We start from the raw sequence: 17,364 nt of genomic DNA on the forward strand, positions 1-17,364 counted from the left end.
TGTGGTCCATACAATGTAGCCAATCTGTTTGCCAGTGTTCAAAACTCAGTAGAGAATCACTTGGTGGGTCTATAACACTACAATTGTTAATAAAGTTATCCTAAATGGTAACTGTTATTATGTATCGCTTATAGGTACTATGTTACAATGAGGATGATCCGTATGAGTGAATCTGATGGTCTCATCAGTTTTACAAGTGCAACGATAGGCAGTAAAATTGTTCCTAGGAATGGTCAGTGTTGGAGATATTAACTGACTCAGACCTGGATATTATATTGAGCCGGGAAACCACATCACTGTGTATGTGAGGCTGCCCAGTCATTTATAATTATTGAGCACGCTGAGAGGTAATGTGGCCGATATCGGGATGTCCTATAGCCACCGGTATGAAGTAAGACCGCTGGCTAGGTCCCAGATATTGGCACCACTCCAAGATGCTCTGGGAGGTCCGTTTAGAAGGATAACTACTAAATAGATCATAGAAATCCTATTGGACCTAATGATTCTAAATGCTATATGATTGCTGGCTAGATTCAGGATATGGTTACCTATAACCCAGCCCAAAATTGTAGCTTAGAGAACACCATAGGAATGCTGATAGCAGCCTTAGTTTACTAAGAAGTGGGGAAAAAATGCCTTCATGGGCATTAGTAATAGGAAAGAGAGGGTTTGAAAGAGTTGCTGGTGTAAAGAGTGAGTACTGGCAAAAGTGGCTAGTATACTGAATGGTTTAGTCGTGGCACCACGGTCGGTAAGAGGCTCAATCCTGCTCGTCACTTAGCTAATACTGCTCGTCACATAGCTGTATTTATGTGGTTCTGAAAGAGCAGTCATCAGGTGAGTATGCTGACGAAAATGCCGAGAGCTTTGTCAGAATGTGTATAAAACCTCGGTCGGAATAACGCTCGATACTACTCGTCACTTCGCTGCCTTCTCGGTATCACGGTCAGTAATGCAAACAAGTTAATTTGCTCTAATTCCGAAGAGGCAGTCATAGGTGAGTATGCTGACGAAAGTACAAGGAGCTTGTCAGAGTGTGTAGAAACCCGACGCGCGTTTCGCCCTGTTTAGGGGCTCGTCAGTGTTTTCATCTTTCAGGACAGTTTCTTCTCTCTTTTTTCATATCATGTATTTAATTAAACTTTTGTTTGTTTTTGTCTCTTTCCATAGCCAAACCCGTACTAGTTAATGCAACATCTGTACGGATGTCTGTTCCCATTGTCTCGGCACAGACTGTCAAACAAGTGAGTGTAGTATTTGCTTGTATTCTTACACAACGATTACATTAATACATAGTGTAGTGTACTTACACTTCATATCATGTTTGTCTCTTGAGGTGGCCCCAAAACCATTAAGTTCATCTTCACAGATTGTCACAACAAGTCAACCGCAGCAGAGACTGCTAATGCCAGCTACTCCTCTGGCACAAATCCAGCCAAACCTCACCAATCTTCCCCCGGGTACTGTGCTCGCGCCTGCTCCGGGAACAGGAAACGTTGGATACGCTGTCCTCCCTGCTCAATATGTCACTCAGGTGAGCTCAAGTTAACATTGTTAACCAAATTTAAAAACAATGTGTTTTATATTTTTAAACACCGTGATCATGAGTTCCTGATATTTATGCTGTACTCCCAGAATTCAATGATGCAATATGGAGATTAGCACAGTTTCTATGGGTTTCCTTAGCAGTGGCTGAGATAAGGTGTGTGTCAGTAAGGTTTTGCGTGTATCACTGAGCTTATTAAGTGTTAATTTAATGTAAAAATATATAAATTACTTTAATTTATAAGGCTCATAACTGTCATCTCATCGGACTACAGAAGTTCACACACTTGTTTTCCCCCCCAAAAAACTGTGTTGCTAAGATTTGTAGACCGTAACAGAGAGGTAGATGTAAATCGGCCAAAAATTAGTCCTTGTTGAAACTTTGTAAAATTAAAAAAAAATATGATTTTTGATTGTGTGTGGCTCTTTTTCTCTATGCAGTTGCAACAATCCTCTTATGTGTCCATTGCAAGCAATGCAGGATTATCGGGAACCCCCAGTACACAGAGCCAGCCCAGAGTGCCACTCAATGGGTAGGTGTTACAGCAGTTCCTGTTCCTTTTACCTACGAAAGTAGGGGCTTATGGCTAATGTTACAATAAGAAACCTGATCAAAGTCTAAAGAGAAATCTCTTTTAATAAACTGGAAATTTAGAGAATGCTAATTTATGTCTGTATTTATGTCTTTATTTATAGCTGGGATGAGAAAATAGCAATATTGACCTAAAATGTGTTTTTGTTTTGTTTTTGTTTTTTACAAATTTTCAGTTCTGCAAACAGCCTTTTAAAAAAGATTTCATGAGCGATATTGAATGCACTCTTTCAAGGGGCGCCCCAACAAGATAACTGCTAAAGCCCTTTTAGCTGATTATTGTTCCAGCAGATCCCTGACTTTTTAACTGTTTATCATACTACTTTGGAGCATTATGAACTATGCAGAGGGCCACTCAGGCACTAACTGCTTAGCTTCTCACTTGCCATATAGCTATTGCAGAAGTGTCACTTCTGTTCTCCTCTGTGCTGCGTTCATTGGCTGAGCATTCAAGTACTGCAATATGGTAGGGCCCTTCGTTTTGTGTCAGAACATTTGAAAATGGCTATATACAGAAGCAGGAAATGGTGGTAGGGGTATGCTGGCACCATCACTACAGAGGACTGTATTGGCATGGTGCTTAGAGTGCCGATTTGCTGCATAAAGCAAAATATTTAAAAATCTTGCAGAGTCTATGTTTTTAGGACTGAATACATAATTGTAAGTGGTGTATTATGGTGGAATAATACCATCAAGGGTTCTGGAGACAAAAGAAACTACAAAACTAAATTAAATATTTATTTTTAAATGTCTCCAGAAGTCTAAGATGGCATGATTTTCTCCTTGTACACACATCAAAGGTTTGCATCTTTTTATACAACATGGTATTTATAGGTTAGGGTTTGGAGTATTAAGCATTAGAAGTAATATTTAGTGTTGGGGTAGCATAGGTGTTCATATTTTGTGTAGGGTAGGGGTTAAATTACTGTAAGGTCAGCATCTGTAGGGCAAGGATGTCGAACTCTGCCCCCTGGATGTGGTTAACCTACAACTCCCAGAATTCTTTGCTTGCAGTAGAATGCCAGAGGATCCTAGGAGTTGTAGTTCTGAAACCTCTAAGGGACTGATGTTGTAGTTACCTGCTCTTTGGACAGTTCAAGAGATATCAATCTTTTGCAGCTCGATAGATTTGCTCAGCATTTCAGGTGTTTGAGTATTTCCAGTTACTCTACATTGTCACCTTGTCTTTATTTTCAGAATCATTTCTTCAGAATCGACTAGTCGTCCAAGAAAACCATGTAACTGTACCAAGTCTTTGTGTTTGAAACTGTAAGTAGCATTTAATTCCTTCATTTACAGATACATTATCTTACCTTAAACCGACTCAAGGCACCTGTTCTCAACTTTAAACAACTACCTGCCTCTTTTCTGTGTTCACCATGTCCAAATACTAATGTCCTTAAAACCTCTCCATTTTCTTTGGACCTCTTCAGGTTGTTCCTGATTACAAAATATACTTTCAGCACTGCATTAAATCTGGATCCCAACATTCAAGCTGATTGCTTGGGTGCTATGTCCATAACACCAGACCTTTTGCATTGAAGTACCTGGTCATATCCTTCCCTCACATTTATGCTTCACCGCCTTGAGGTTATTGAGAACTAACAGAGCCATTATGGTGGTATGTCCTAAAAGGGACACGATAGGCACCCAGATCACTTCATCTAATTGAAGTGGTCTCGGTGCAGTGTCCCTGTCCCACTAGTCCTGCAATGTAAAACATTGCAGTTATTAAGAAACCGCAATAATATTCTTAAGGACTAAGACTGCCTCTAGTGACTGTCTATCAGACCGCCACTAGAGGCGCTTCTGGGATTCTAACGGACTCTGAGTCCCTTAACCAACACTGGACATCCTCCTCTGCATGAGAACATCCAGCGCCATTTAAATAACCTTAGCAAAGCATTGAGGCAATGTTTCATTATGGGGAGTGCCTAATGCGCTCACAGTGCATGCCCATTGAATAACGTTGGAGGCGTTGTGCCGACCCATCGCCTATGGGACACAAATTATTTTTTAACCCTTTGTGTACCGGGGATTGTGGGGTCTGTGAGAGAGGGGGAACAATGGGCCCTAGTGTTAGGATTACAGATTTGTATTTCTGACATTGTAGAATCCCTTTAATGTAATCAGCAGATTTTCATGTGTGAAAGAGACATTGTTGAATTGTGTACTAGAAAAAAAACACGAGCCATGTGTGTTCAGTTATTTTCGTGTTGGACTCTTCACTTAATTTTTTTTGTCTCCAAAATTTCAGGTACTGTGACTGCTTTGCCAATGGAGAGTTTTGCAACAACTGCAATTGTACAAACTGCTACAACAACCTTGAGCATGAGAATGAAAGACAGAAAGCAATCAAGGTAAGACTTGTTCTCATTTCTCTTGTGTATTGAATTTTCTTGTATCTGCTATATGTTGTCTCCATTGAAGTGAGATTTATTTCCAAATAGAGCTGTTTGTGTATTTTTTTGTTTAATTTCTATAGATTGCGCTTATAACTTTTAAGGATGATTTGCAGAGCAACTGTCTCATCAGTTATTTTTTTTTTTTTTTTCTTTAGTTTAGCACATAACACTATGATGATATTAATGTTAATATTGTTCTTGTTTGTTTACCAGCAATTCTTCACATTTCTAGGACCACTCAGCTTGTGAGTCCAGTTTGTGGGAAATGGGAATATTCTGCAGCAAACTCGCAAAGGAAACTATATATTTATGTTGACCAATTTTCTAGTAATTTATTACTCTGGCATAAGTAATACCTCATTTTACTTGCTGGAGTCAAAAGCTTTAAATTCCAGACACAATTTATGCTAAGCACACTTGGTGTAATAAAGCAAGAGATACCGGTCTGTTATATGTATTTACCTATCTAGCTGTTGCTTGTATTTGTTGTTCTATCTATCTACATACATGTTTATTAATTGTTGTGCATTATTAAAATGGGTTGCGAATTTCTTCCTAGTGTAAACAATATTTATTTATTCATAAAACATTTTACCAGGAAGGATACATTGGGATTTCTTTTGTTTTTTAAGTATGCCCAGTGCCCACAAACATTGCATTCCTACAATAGGGTACAAAGTAACATTAAAAAAAGTAATATAAAAATACACAATATAATATTAAAATTAGTTATCTTAAAATACACATACATTTAACCAAGAACTAGTAAGAAATATAAAGCAAGACTGTGTTGTAGCGTAACCTGTTAAAGGAGAAAGTCGGTTGAGGTGCGCTAGAACCGACGTTGCAGTAGGCCAGTAAATAAGTGGGCTCACTCTAGTAGAATATAAGTTAATAAAGGGAGTGGAGGGGGGCATGCAAACCGCCAGACCATTAATGGTAGGGTAGGAAAGGGGGGAGTTTCTTATGTAGGTCACACAAGCCCCTCCCACAACTCCAGGTAAAGCCTTTGCCTTTGTATTCGGGGCAACATCGATATGGTTAATGCAAGACTGTTGTAGCGTAACCTATTACAGGATAAAGTCGGTTGAGGTGTGCCCGGAACCGACGTTGCGGTAGGCCAGTAGATAAAAATGGGCAAAGAGGAAGAAATACAATGCCGCTGTAGATTTGAGATAATGAACATAATGCAAAGTAAATTGCATTACGATTATATTTTAACGAAAGCCTTCCGCTTGACTAGATAGGAACTTTTAAGGCAATCGTGGGAGTTGTTTCTGTTGTTGATGGTAAATTCCCATGTCCTAAGAAACCCATAAAACGCCAGGTAAATAGCGGTATTGATGACTGCTAGTGATGTGTTCAAAAGGGGCTGAGTCTAGTAAGTCGGACATGTCTTTGAATAATTGCTTATGGATTGGCAACCTTTGTTGTGTGGTTGGACCACTGGCTTTAGATATGCTTTTGAGTATAGTTTTGATTGGATAAGATGAAAAGAAAATTGGTATTATTTGGAAAAGTAGAGAACGTGATGTATGATGTTGGATGCCAGTGAGGTATAACTTGATGCTATTGTAAGATAGCCTTAACTTAAGGTGGCAAGAAGTTGCGAATGCTACCAGAGATGTAATATCAAACATTTTATTTATGTTGTGTTCCGCTATGAAACTCTTGTATAATGCGAAGGCCCTGTCATAGGATTGACTAGTGTTAGTTGATAGCGCCATTTTAGTTAAGACTTGGCTATGGTTTAATAACCAATTTAGTCCATGATTAGATTTTGGAACGGTGGGGCAGCTGTGGCTAGGTGTGAGGCTGTAGGAAGAGTTTCTCAGAATGCCTGGAATTGAAAACAAGATAATTGGTCAGCTGCTGTATTGAAAATTCCAGGCACATGACAACAAACTAAATAAAAATGATGGCTGCTAACCAAGTCCGTTTTTTTGATGAATCTCATAATAGTCAAAGAGGATGAACACCCTTTATTTACGATGTGGCAAATTGCTTGATTGTCAGAAAAACTGAGGAGTGTGGTGTCGAGAGGTCTATGATCAGTCTTTGTTTTGAAGAGCTTTTCCCGGTAACTAACCCAATTGAGGATCCTGAAAAGGCCTTAATAAAAACCCTTGACTCAATTTTTGCTGTAACAGTACTGCTACGCCTTCGGTAAGCTGATTGTATGTTGTTGCATTCTATAATCCCTGCTGGCATGTGAATAATGCCTGTATGAAAACCTTGTGTAAAACCTGCTATTTTAAATTAACTGGGTGTGTGGATAGAAGGCTAGCTAGCGCACAAACATTTACAGAGGTCAAATAATACATTTTATTGGGGCACATGGATTTCTCATGTGCTCTGTAACAGTGAGAACAAACATGTAATAAGCGGCAAGCGCTATAACCACACATACCTTTGTTGAAATTAGTCTCGGGTCCCTGGATTTTAGTACAACTGATATATCCTCATATGCGTACGTGCGATTCTCAACATCTTGGGAGGCAATCAGAAGAGAGACAAGATTAACGTCTTTGCCTTCCAGGATGTCTTTTTTTTTTTTTTTTTTTTTTTTATAAGATTTGCTGGCACCATGTGGGCTGGGTTAATAACGTGAGATCCCGACCCTAGGGATACACCATTACCCGATTGTGTCTGGGACGGGCCTGTTGACGGTATGGCAAGACTGAAAGCTTCTAGCATTTCCAGTCTGTCATTTATTTTCTCCATACATGACACGAGTGCCGATATCGAGTGGAGATCGGTGTTACTTGAGCTTACTTGTGCCTTCTCCAGCATCTGCATTGTCCGGGTTGGTCCGCATGAGCCTGAACAGCTCCGCTATCCTGCCCGTTGCTATGAAAGGAATGTTGTGTTTGCGTAGTTCTGCTGTTATGCGAGAAATGGTCCATGACCTGATAGAAGCAGTGCTATTGGCCTCACCTTTACGTGTAGATGTAGTGGACCGTACTGGGGATTGACATGTCGTCCGCACGCCTTCTTTGGGGATTTGAGACATGCTGAAAATCTATAGCAATATTTAGCTTAGAACGGGATTGTTTTACAAGCTGGCTAGCTAGTGCCAAGTGGCAAAACAATTCACTAGGTTGGTGACGTGAGACCCTGCTAGTTGTCAAGTGGCGTGAGAGGCTCTATCTATGCGTTGGCGAGAGGGGATTTGTGGCCACCGTACGTTGTGGCAGGGTGTTGGCCTCTCGGTGACTCTTATAGCACATGATAGATTGGATGTGACAAGTGAGGACCTCTCTATGCAACTGTGCAAGGCGGCTATCTATGTGTTGGCCCGTGGGGCGTATTACCATGTGTGGAGGATTGGTGTTAGCCTCGCGGGACCACTAACTCTAAGGCGGAGATGCCAGAAAATATAATTTCTATTGGCCACCTGGATCCCTATAATCCAGTAAAACCTTCTAATTAATGGCATGTATTACTGTGGAGCTAACGTGGCTAATGACGTACTTGGAGTTAATTCTCGTGCTTGTAAGTTCTGTACAGTATGGTTGTAACCTAATAAAGGAATGAGACAAGTTGTAGTTGATGCGTTCTGGTAATAGTGATTTTTTTATATATATATATATATATATATATATATATATATATATATATATATATATATATATATATATATATATATATATATATATATATATATATATATATATATATATATATATATATATATATATAATACTTACCTGATTCCCCCTCCCAGGTGTCTGCTTCCCCCTCTGTGTCTCATTGACCCCCCCCCCCCAAGCCCCTCCATGTGTCCCATTCCCTCCTACACCGAAGTGCATAACTTTGCATTTTTCAAAATTAAATTTAATCTGCCATTTGAGTGCCCAGTCCCCCAGCATATCTAAATCCCTCTGCAGCAAATTAATATCTTGCTTACATTGTACTACTTTACAGAATTTTGAGCATCTGCAAACACCGAAACATGACTTTCAACGCTTTTTTTATTTTTATGTAAACGTAACAAATTTTTAAACAGGTCTACAAATGAACACACAAAAGGCATATTTACATAGGACACTATTTAACCTACAATGTTCTAGAATGTTCTCGGAACGGGTTGGATACAGCTTCGCTTAATTTCAGTGACAGGAAGCAGAGACGTTCTTGGATGGAGTATAATTGGCATGCATCAAGCAGAGAAAACATCTAAGGATTTAAAATCCTGATTGAGCAATGGAAGAAGGTCATGTGGTCTGATGAGTACAGATTTACCCTGTTCTACAGTGATGGGCGCATCAGAGTAAGAAGAGAGTCAGATGAAGTGATGCACCCATCATGCCTAGTGCCTACTGTACAAGCTTCTGGGTGCAATGCTTTCATCTGGGGTTGCTGCAGTTGGTCAGGTCTAGGTTTAGCAACATTATGTGCCTAAAGAATAAGGTTAGCTCACTACCTGAATATACTCAATGTCCAGTTTATTCCATCAATGGATTTTTTCTTCCCTGATGGCACGGGCATATTTCAAGATGACAATGCCGGGGATTCATCGGGCTCAAATTGTGAAAGAGTGGTTCAGGGAGCATGAGACATTTTCACATGAACCACTCTGTGCCATTCCCCCTCTCCCAGCCCCATCCATGTGTGCCATTCCCCCTCTCCCAGCCCCATCCATGTGTGCCATTCCCCCCCTCCCAGCCCCATCCATGTATGCCATTCCCCCTCTCCCAGCCCCATCCATGTGTCCCATTTCCCCTCCTAGCCCCATCCATGTGTCCCATTTACCCCCTTCCTTCCATGTCCATGTATCTATCCTCCCTCCCCTATTGTACAATCACTCCCTTCCTACCAATCACCATCATTGTTACTTACCTTCCTCTTCTCCTGGCCACAAACTCTGCTCCTCGGTCTGCATCCACTGAGCGCCGCCGGCACAATATGGTGGCAAAATAAAATGGCGGGTCCGTGGAGCGTTCGTAAAGGTGGGAGTACGTAAAGCGGGAAATGCCTGTACCTAAAAATAACAAAGACTGGTATACAAATTTATTAAACATGAAAGCTAAGGAGATCCTAACTGTAATAACCCCACATAACAAAACCTCTACTTACTAAAATTTGATTCGAGGTCTGAAGCGCAACTGCTGCTCTGAATTGACAATCTCGTAATCTGTAAAAGAATATGACTTATCTGAAAACGGATGTAAGCTGGTCCGTAGACAGAGCAGAAAAGTGCATATGTGAAATTTGCATAGTGTTCCTAGTGAGATCCACTACCATATCTTTTTTTTCAACATTTTAAGCTAAAATGTCGTTTACAGAAAACACTTAGAACCATTTAAATGATTTATGTAAAGGAAAAAACGAAATTACTTAACCTTAACAAAGGAGAATCAACAGTCATAAGAAACCTAACTAAATAATGATCTATGTATGATTGATACCCGAAAATGCATACATAAATAGTACCTATTTAAAAAAATTAAAATAAATAATCGTCCTTTCTGCAATAAATCCATCTTATTCTAACCAGTAATTACTGTGATAATAAGCATTGGACACTAGAGGGCCACAAGCAAAAGATCTATCTAAGCAGTTCATACGAAACCAGAAGGATTTAGTATTGTATAGTGAGTACTAAGACAAGTGTTCGTAAGAAAAAAGGCGCAAACTTATGTTATTCGTATAGATTAAGCTTGTGGCCCTCGCAGGGATTCGTTTTTAAAATAAATTAATTCCACCGCCAAAACCCCCCAATCTATGCGAATGAAATTTTAAGGACACGAACGCTCTATACGGCCATAGAGCTTTCGTGCCCACATAACCTAATTTGAAGCATGCAAACTCATTCGTGCATCTAAGCCTAAGAGAACAGTTCGTATGGAAAGAGCCTAACTGGTTGGTATCCATGCAGACGTATAGCCTGAAAGCTTTCCATGAAAGGAGGCTTGCGTTCGAAAGGTTGAAAACCACAAATTAAGCCGAAAAAACAAGTATACACTAATGCATGATAATGAATAAAATCAAACCGTGATGATGCTGTGGGAGGGCACCGGCGCGACTGCTTTTCCACAGGATCGGAAGGTCAGCAGGAAATTCCGGGTCAATTGGGCCGCACGGATGGCAGACAGAGGAGCAGAGAATCAATGCAGCAACGGAGCCTGTACTGGAGGGGGGTCCAGATGGTATTAACACCGCCGAGCCGAACTCGGTCACAGCAGAGCAGGAGACAGTAGAAGTTCCACGGACAGGTAAGTAGTGAGATGGCAGTCTGCATGTACCGGAAGTAGCAGCATGCAGATCGCCAAACCATTAACGGTAGGGTAGTAAAGGGTACCTTATGTAGGTCACCTAAGCCCCTCCCACAACTCCAGGCAAAGCTTTAATATATATATATATATATATATATATATATATATATATATATATATATATATTCACCAATGAAGAGGAGCACTCAGAAGGACTAAACAATCGTGAATTTATTATTCAAGTAGTTTTACAACAGCATGTAAATCCTGTGATTCAACGTTTCGACCCCTCAGGGTCTTTTTCAAGAACAATTTACAAGTGAACTAAACATGTAATATATAGGCATGAAAACAGTGCACTCACCAATCTCGTGTGTGTAGCCGCCCATTCGAACCCGGAAGTGTCACGAAACCCGCCCCACGTGGTTTCCATAGCGTGCATCAATACGTGCGACGTAATTAACGTCGTTGCTAGGTGATATCATATCAACAATATGTTATATTCGTGTATACTAGCAACCAGAATAGACAATGTGTTCTGAAAGAGTGTGAGATGTCTAATCGCTAAGGAAGAGAACCCTAAATATCGAATAAATCTTAAGTAAGAGGGTCTCAAGAAATGAGTGAGTGTCAGTCTGAGGCATGAGACTGAAGTGCCAGATGTGCTAAATAGTGCAAAATACAAGGCAAAAAGTGTACTACTGCATATAGTGCCAAACAGAAAAAATTAAAACATACGGCAACATCAATCTCAAATATTGCAAATTAAAAACAAAGAAGGCAAGAATTTCCTGAGTGTCGAGACTAAATATACAATGATATAAGTGATATTATGCAAACACTTAGTAAGACTATTGTATGTTATATTATCTTAGCTGATAGCGAATAATTAAAAAGGTTAACAAGCGGGATGATGATCTGAGAACCAAACATATTCTTATTGGAACGACATATGGTTTGCGTCCAGGTGATGTTTAGCAGAACATAGAGAATGAGATACATTCATTGAGTCCCTTGGGCATAACTGTGTCAAGTCGATGTATCCAATACGTTTCTCGTTGGAGTAGTGCTCTGGATCTGTCACCACCTCTTGGATTCTGTGGAACATGGTCTATGGCAATGAATCGTAAAGTGGGCAACCTATGATTGGCTTGAAGAAAGTGTTTGGCCACTGGCTTATCCGATTTTTGATCCCTGAATGCCGTATTGATGGTTGATCTATGGCCTCTAATCCTGTCCCTGAGCGTGAGATCTGTTTTCCCCACGTATGAGAGACCACAGGGGCAAGTGATGAGGTATATCACATGGTCGGTGGTGCATGTGATATAATGTGTAATGGGGATCCGAATTCCACTGTGTGGGTGGACAAATGAGGTATTGCTATTCATGTGACTACATGTCACACAGCCGCTACATCTGTAGCAACCTTTTTTGGTGGGTCCTCTTGATTTTTGGTAACATGTGATTGGATCGCTTTTCACCAATAGGTCTCTCAGATTTTTATTTCTTTTTAAACTAATCGTGGGTTGCTGTTGGAAAATTGGTGGCAGATTCTTGTCCGAACGTAAAATACCCCAGTATTTATTTACAGATCTTTGGATCTGTGTGGTTCCTGTGTGTAACGTTAAGGGTAGGTACATTTTTGTTGTTTGAGAGGCCCTGTTAGCAGGGGATGTCATCCGTTTTATGGCTTTCTCTTTCGCCTTAGCTAGTATGTCTAAATTGTATCCTCTCTGTTGGAATCTGTCCGTCATTTCATGCAATTGTTGCTCACGTTTCTCTGGGTCGCTGTTATATCTCAATACCCGCATGTATTGTGATATCGGGAGGGATTCTTTCAGTTTATGAGGATGGTAGCTATTGAACTGAAGTAGCGTATTCCTGGCCGTTTCCTTGCGATATAAGGTGTACCCTAATCTGCCGTTGTCTTTATAGATGGAGACGTCCAAAAATTGGATCTCTTGGGTGCTTGATGATAGCGTCAATTTTACTGGGCAATCGGCTTCATTCAAGTCGGAGACCATGGTGTCTAGGTCAGAGCTAGTTCCTGTCCAAATTAGGAAAATGTCGTCCACGAAGCGATGATATGTGAGTATCTGTTCACTATATCTTTCCAGAATGGATTGGGTTTCGTATATTGACATATAGGCATTGGCATATGAGGGTGCCATAGCCGCCCCCATGGAAGTGCCCGTCAGTTGAAGGTAAAAGTGCTCTTCGAATTTAAAATAGTTACATGTAAGGGCTATAGATAGCAGCTCCATGATAAATTCCACGGGCGGTCCGCAATATTTTGAAGAGTTGCTCAGAGTGTGTCGTAGTGCTTGTATACCATCTATGTGTGGTATAATGGTATACAGATTTTTTACGTCCAATGTAGCTAATATGTATCTCTCTTCTATTGAAGTGAGGTTCTTAATGTGCTCCAAGAAATCATTGGTATCTCGTAGACACGTTGGAAGATCCATGACAGTCGTTTTGATGTGATAATCGATATATTTCGTGATTGGTTCAAGTAGACTGTCTCTGGCTGAGACAATTGGTCTCCCTGGTGGATGTTGTATATCCTTATGAATTTTCGGTAGTGTGTATAACACCGGATGTTTCGGGTAGTCAACGGTTAGGAATTTAGCCATATATGTATCTATGAACCCCATTTGTATGCCAATGGTGATGGTACTTTTTATCCGGTTCTGGAATTTTTTCACGGGATCGAATGTTAATCTCTGATAGGTGTTTCTATCGGATAGTTGGTTACAGATTTCCTCCTTGTACTTCACGTATGACATAACTACTATCGCTCCTCCTTTGTCGGCGGGTCGGATAATAATGCTCGCGTCAGTCATCAGGTCTTGTAGAGCCATCTTCTCGGCTTTGGACAAATTCTGTCTGTTGTCAGTTGGGTTTTGTAACATCTTGTGTGACTCGGTTTTCACCGACTGCATGAACGTTTTGATGGACATATTGGCGGTTTTCTGGTCTGCTGTGTTTTTGACTCTCAACGGGTTCTTGGGTAAAGTAGTGTTGTCAGGCATAGTCGGTTTCTCTTTCCATCGTTCATGTTTGGTCAAGATCTGTTGTATTTTGAAATACTGTTGTATTCTGTTATATTTTTCAAGCCAATCATAGGTTGCCCACTTTACGATTCATTGCCATAGACCATGTTCCACAGAATCCAAGAGGTGGTGACAGATCCAGAGCACTACTCCAACGAGAAACGTATTGGATACATCGACTTGACACAGTTATGCCCAAGGGACTCAATGAATGTATCTCATTCTCTATGTTCTGCTAAACATCACCTGGACGCAAACCATATGTCGTTCCAATAAGAATATGTTTGGTTCTCAGATCATCATCCCGCTTGTTAACCTTTTTAATTATTCGCTATCAGCTTAGATAATATAACATACAATAGTCTTACTAAGTGTTTGCATAATATCACTTATATCATTGTATATTTAGTCTCGACACTCAGGAAATTCTTGCCTTCTTTGTTTTTAATTTGCAATATTTGAGATTGATGTTGCCGTATGTTTTAATTTTTTCTGTTTGGCACTATATGCAGTAGTACACTTTTTGCCTTGTATTTTGCACTATTTAGCACATCTGGCACTTCAGTCTCATGCCTCAGACTGACACTCACTCATTTCTTGAGACCCTCTTACTTAAGATTTATTCGATATTTAGGGTTCTCTTCCTTAGCGATTAGACATCTCACACTCTTTCAGAACACATTGTCTATTCTGGTTGCTAGTATACACGAATATAACATATTGTTGATATGATATCACCTAGCAACGACGTTAATTACGTCGCACGTATTGATGCACGCTATGGAAACCACGTGGGGCGGGTTTCGTGACACTTCCGGGTTCGAATGGGCGGCTACACACACGAGATTGGTGAGTGCACTGTTTTCATGCCTATATATTACATGTTTAGTTCACTTGTAAATTGTTCTTGAAAAAGACCCTGAGGGGTCGAAACGTTGAATCACAGGATTTACATGCTGTTGTAAAACTACTTGAATAATAAATTCACGATTGTTTAGTCCTTCTGAGTGCTCCTCTTCATTGGTGAATATATATACGACGCTGGAAGCACCGGAGGCAAGTTTTATCTACATACCATTCAGGGGTGAGTGCCTGAAGGATTATTTTTTGTTTATATATTTATGGTGGCGTCACACCATTTTGGGCACCCCCGAAGTTGAAACCCAATTGTTTTTGTATTCCCTTACTGTGCGTTTAGGCACACCTTCAAGCCAGTCACGATGGATGATTTCCTAGTGCGAGCGGGTGGGATGGCTGATACTGCTGAAACCCTGTCTATCTCGGAAGATCAGGCCCAAGCGATTCTATGGTCTAGAACAGCTAAAGATTTGTCACACTCGAATACCGTTAAAGATTTATACAATGATCTAATTAAATTGAAACGAAGAGAGGTAGATTTGGATCTACACGGCATTTTTATCTCCGATTACCATAGAGCCAAGCGGATCCCTAGGGGATTTAGAGTTCGCAACTCTCCAACCATAGGCAGACAAAATCCTGATTTCTGTCGGAAATGGATGAATATCGCCAACAAATGCTCTCTGGATTGGATGGTGATCGTGGTGGAGGAAGTCGGCAAGGAACTGATTGGAGTCAAGCATTCGATACAAGAGGTCGAAAATACCAATACAGATATCCTACACTCAGCAGCTGCTACAGAACATATGCTGAAATTACAGGATGACATAAACAAATATAAGAACGAACTGGTTCGGTTTAAGAGACAGAAACTGGACAAAGTTAACTACGATTACAAATGCCACCAGGTATATAGATGGCTAAGCGGAATGCAGACACCCAGCAGGGAATCATTCCCCAAATACAAATATCGGATCAGAAAGCCGACGTTCCAAACCATTGACAACAGTTCCGGTGAATCAGCCTCCGATGCGGAAAATAAGGATGTGATGGATACACAGGTGCAACAGCCTTTTTTAGAGGCCAGTATACGACCCCACGAATCTCCAGGAACCTCACAAACGCAGACCAGAGGAGGAAAAAGAACACAGTCACCAGAAGAGGACAGAAGGGGCACCAGAAACACAGGAGTAAAGGGCAAACCCCCAAGAGGGAAGAGACATTAGTATTTAACCTATCCGAAAAAAACCTTACTGAACACCATATATCCGTGCTATCAAAAGGGTTGACTTTCGTTCCTGTATCCAAACCGGCACCTCTCCAAACTGATATTGAATTTTTCAAAATACAACAGATCTTGACCAAACATGAACGATGGAAAGAGAAACCGACTATGCCTGACAACACTACTTTACCCAAGAACCCGTTGAGAGTCAAAAACACAGCAGACCAGAAAACCGCCAATATGTCCATCAAAACGTTCATGCAGTCGGTGAAAACCGAGTCACACAAGATGTTACAAAACCCAACTGACAACAGACAGAATTTGTCCAAAGCCGAGAAGATGGCTCTACAAGACCTGATGACTGACGCGAGCATTATTATCCGACCCGCCGACAAAGGAGGAGCGATAGTAGTTATGTCATACGTGAAGTACAAGGAGGAAATCTGTAACCAACTATCCGATAGAAACACCTATCAGAGATTAACATTCGATCCCGTGAAAAAATTCCAGAACCGGATAAAAAGTACCATCACCATTGGCATACAAATGGGGTTCATAGATACATATATGGCTAAATTCCTAACCGTTGACTACCCGAAACATCCGGTGTTATACACACTACCGAAAATTCATAAGGATATACAACATCCACCAGGGAGACCAATTGTCTCAGCCAGAGACAGTCTACTTGAACCAATCACGAAATATATCGATTATCACATCAAAACGACTGTCATGGATCTTCCAACGTGTCTACGAGATACCAATGATTTCTTGGAGCACATTAAGAACCTCACTTCAATAGAAGAGAGATACATATTAGCTACATTGGACGTAAAAAATCTGTATACCATTATACCACACATAGATGGTATACAAGCACTACGACACACTCTGAGCAACTCTTCAAAATATTGCGGACCGCCCGTGGAATTTATCATGGAGCTGCTATCTATAGCCCTTACATGTAACTATTTTAAATTCGAAGAGCACTTTTACCTTCAACTGACGGGCACTTCCATGGGGGCGGCTATGGCACCCTCATATGCCAATGCCTATATGTCAATATACGAAACCCAATCCATTCTGGAAAGATATAGTGAACAGATACTCACATATCATCGCTTCGTGGACGACATTTTCCTAATTTGGACAGGAACTAGCTCTGACCTAGACACCATGGTCTCCGACTTGAATGAAGCCGATTGCCCAGTAAAATTGACGCTATCATCAAGCACCCAAGAGATCCAATTTTTGGACGTCTCCATCTATAAAGACAACGGCAGATTAGGGTACACCTTATATCGCAAGGAAACGGCCAGGAATACGCTACTTCAGTTCAATAGCTACCATCCTCATAAACTGAAAGAATCCCTCCCGATATCACAATACATGCGGGTATTGAGATATAACAGCGACCCAGAGAAACGTGAGCAACAATTGCATGAAATGACGGACAGATTCC

General features: G+C 40.7%; 1 protein-coding gene across 1 annotated transcript in view; it reads left to right on the forward strand.

The window, feature by feature from the left end:
• Positions 1 to 17,364, forward strand: part of LIN54 (lin-54 DREAM MuvB core complex component) — a 75,570-nt gene that overhangs the window by 42,495 nt on the left and 15,711 nt on the right. The window contains exons 7-11 of the mRNA XM_063458783.1: positions 1,171 to 1,244; positions 1,337 to 1,534; positions 1,987 to 2,078; positions 3,335 to 3,406; positions 4,395 to 4,497. Of these exons, the coding sequence (XP_063314853.1) occupies positions 1,171 to 1,244; positions 1,337 to 1,534; positions 1,987 to 2,078; positions 3,335 to 3,406; positions 4,395 to 4,497 (539 nt within the window). The remainder of the gene's footprint in view (positions 1 to 1,170; positions 1,245 to 1,336; positions 1,535 to 1,986; positions 2,079 to 3,334; positions 3,407 to 4,394; positions 4,498 to 17,364) is intronic.

Source organism: Pelobates fuscus, chromosome 6, assembly GCF_036172605.1.
Source record: "Pelobates fuscus isolate aPelFus1 chromosome 6, aPelFus1.pri, whole genome shotgun sequence".
In the NCBI taxonomy this organism is placed as follows: Eukaryota; Metazoa; Chordata; class Amphibia; order Anura; family Pelobatidae; genus Pelobates; species Pelobates fuscus.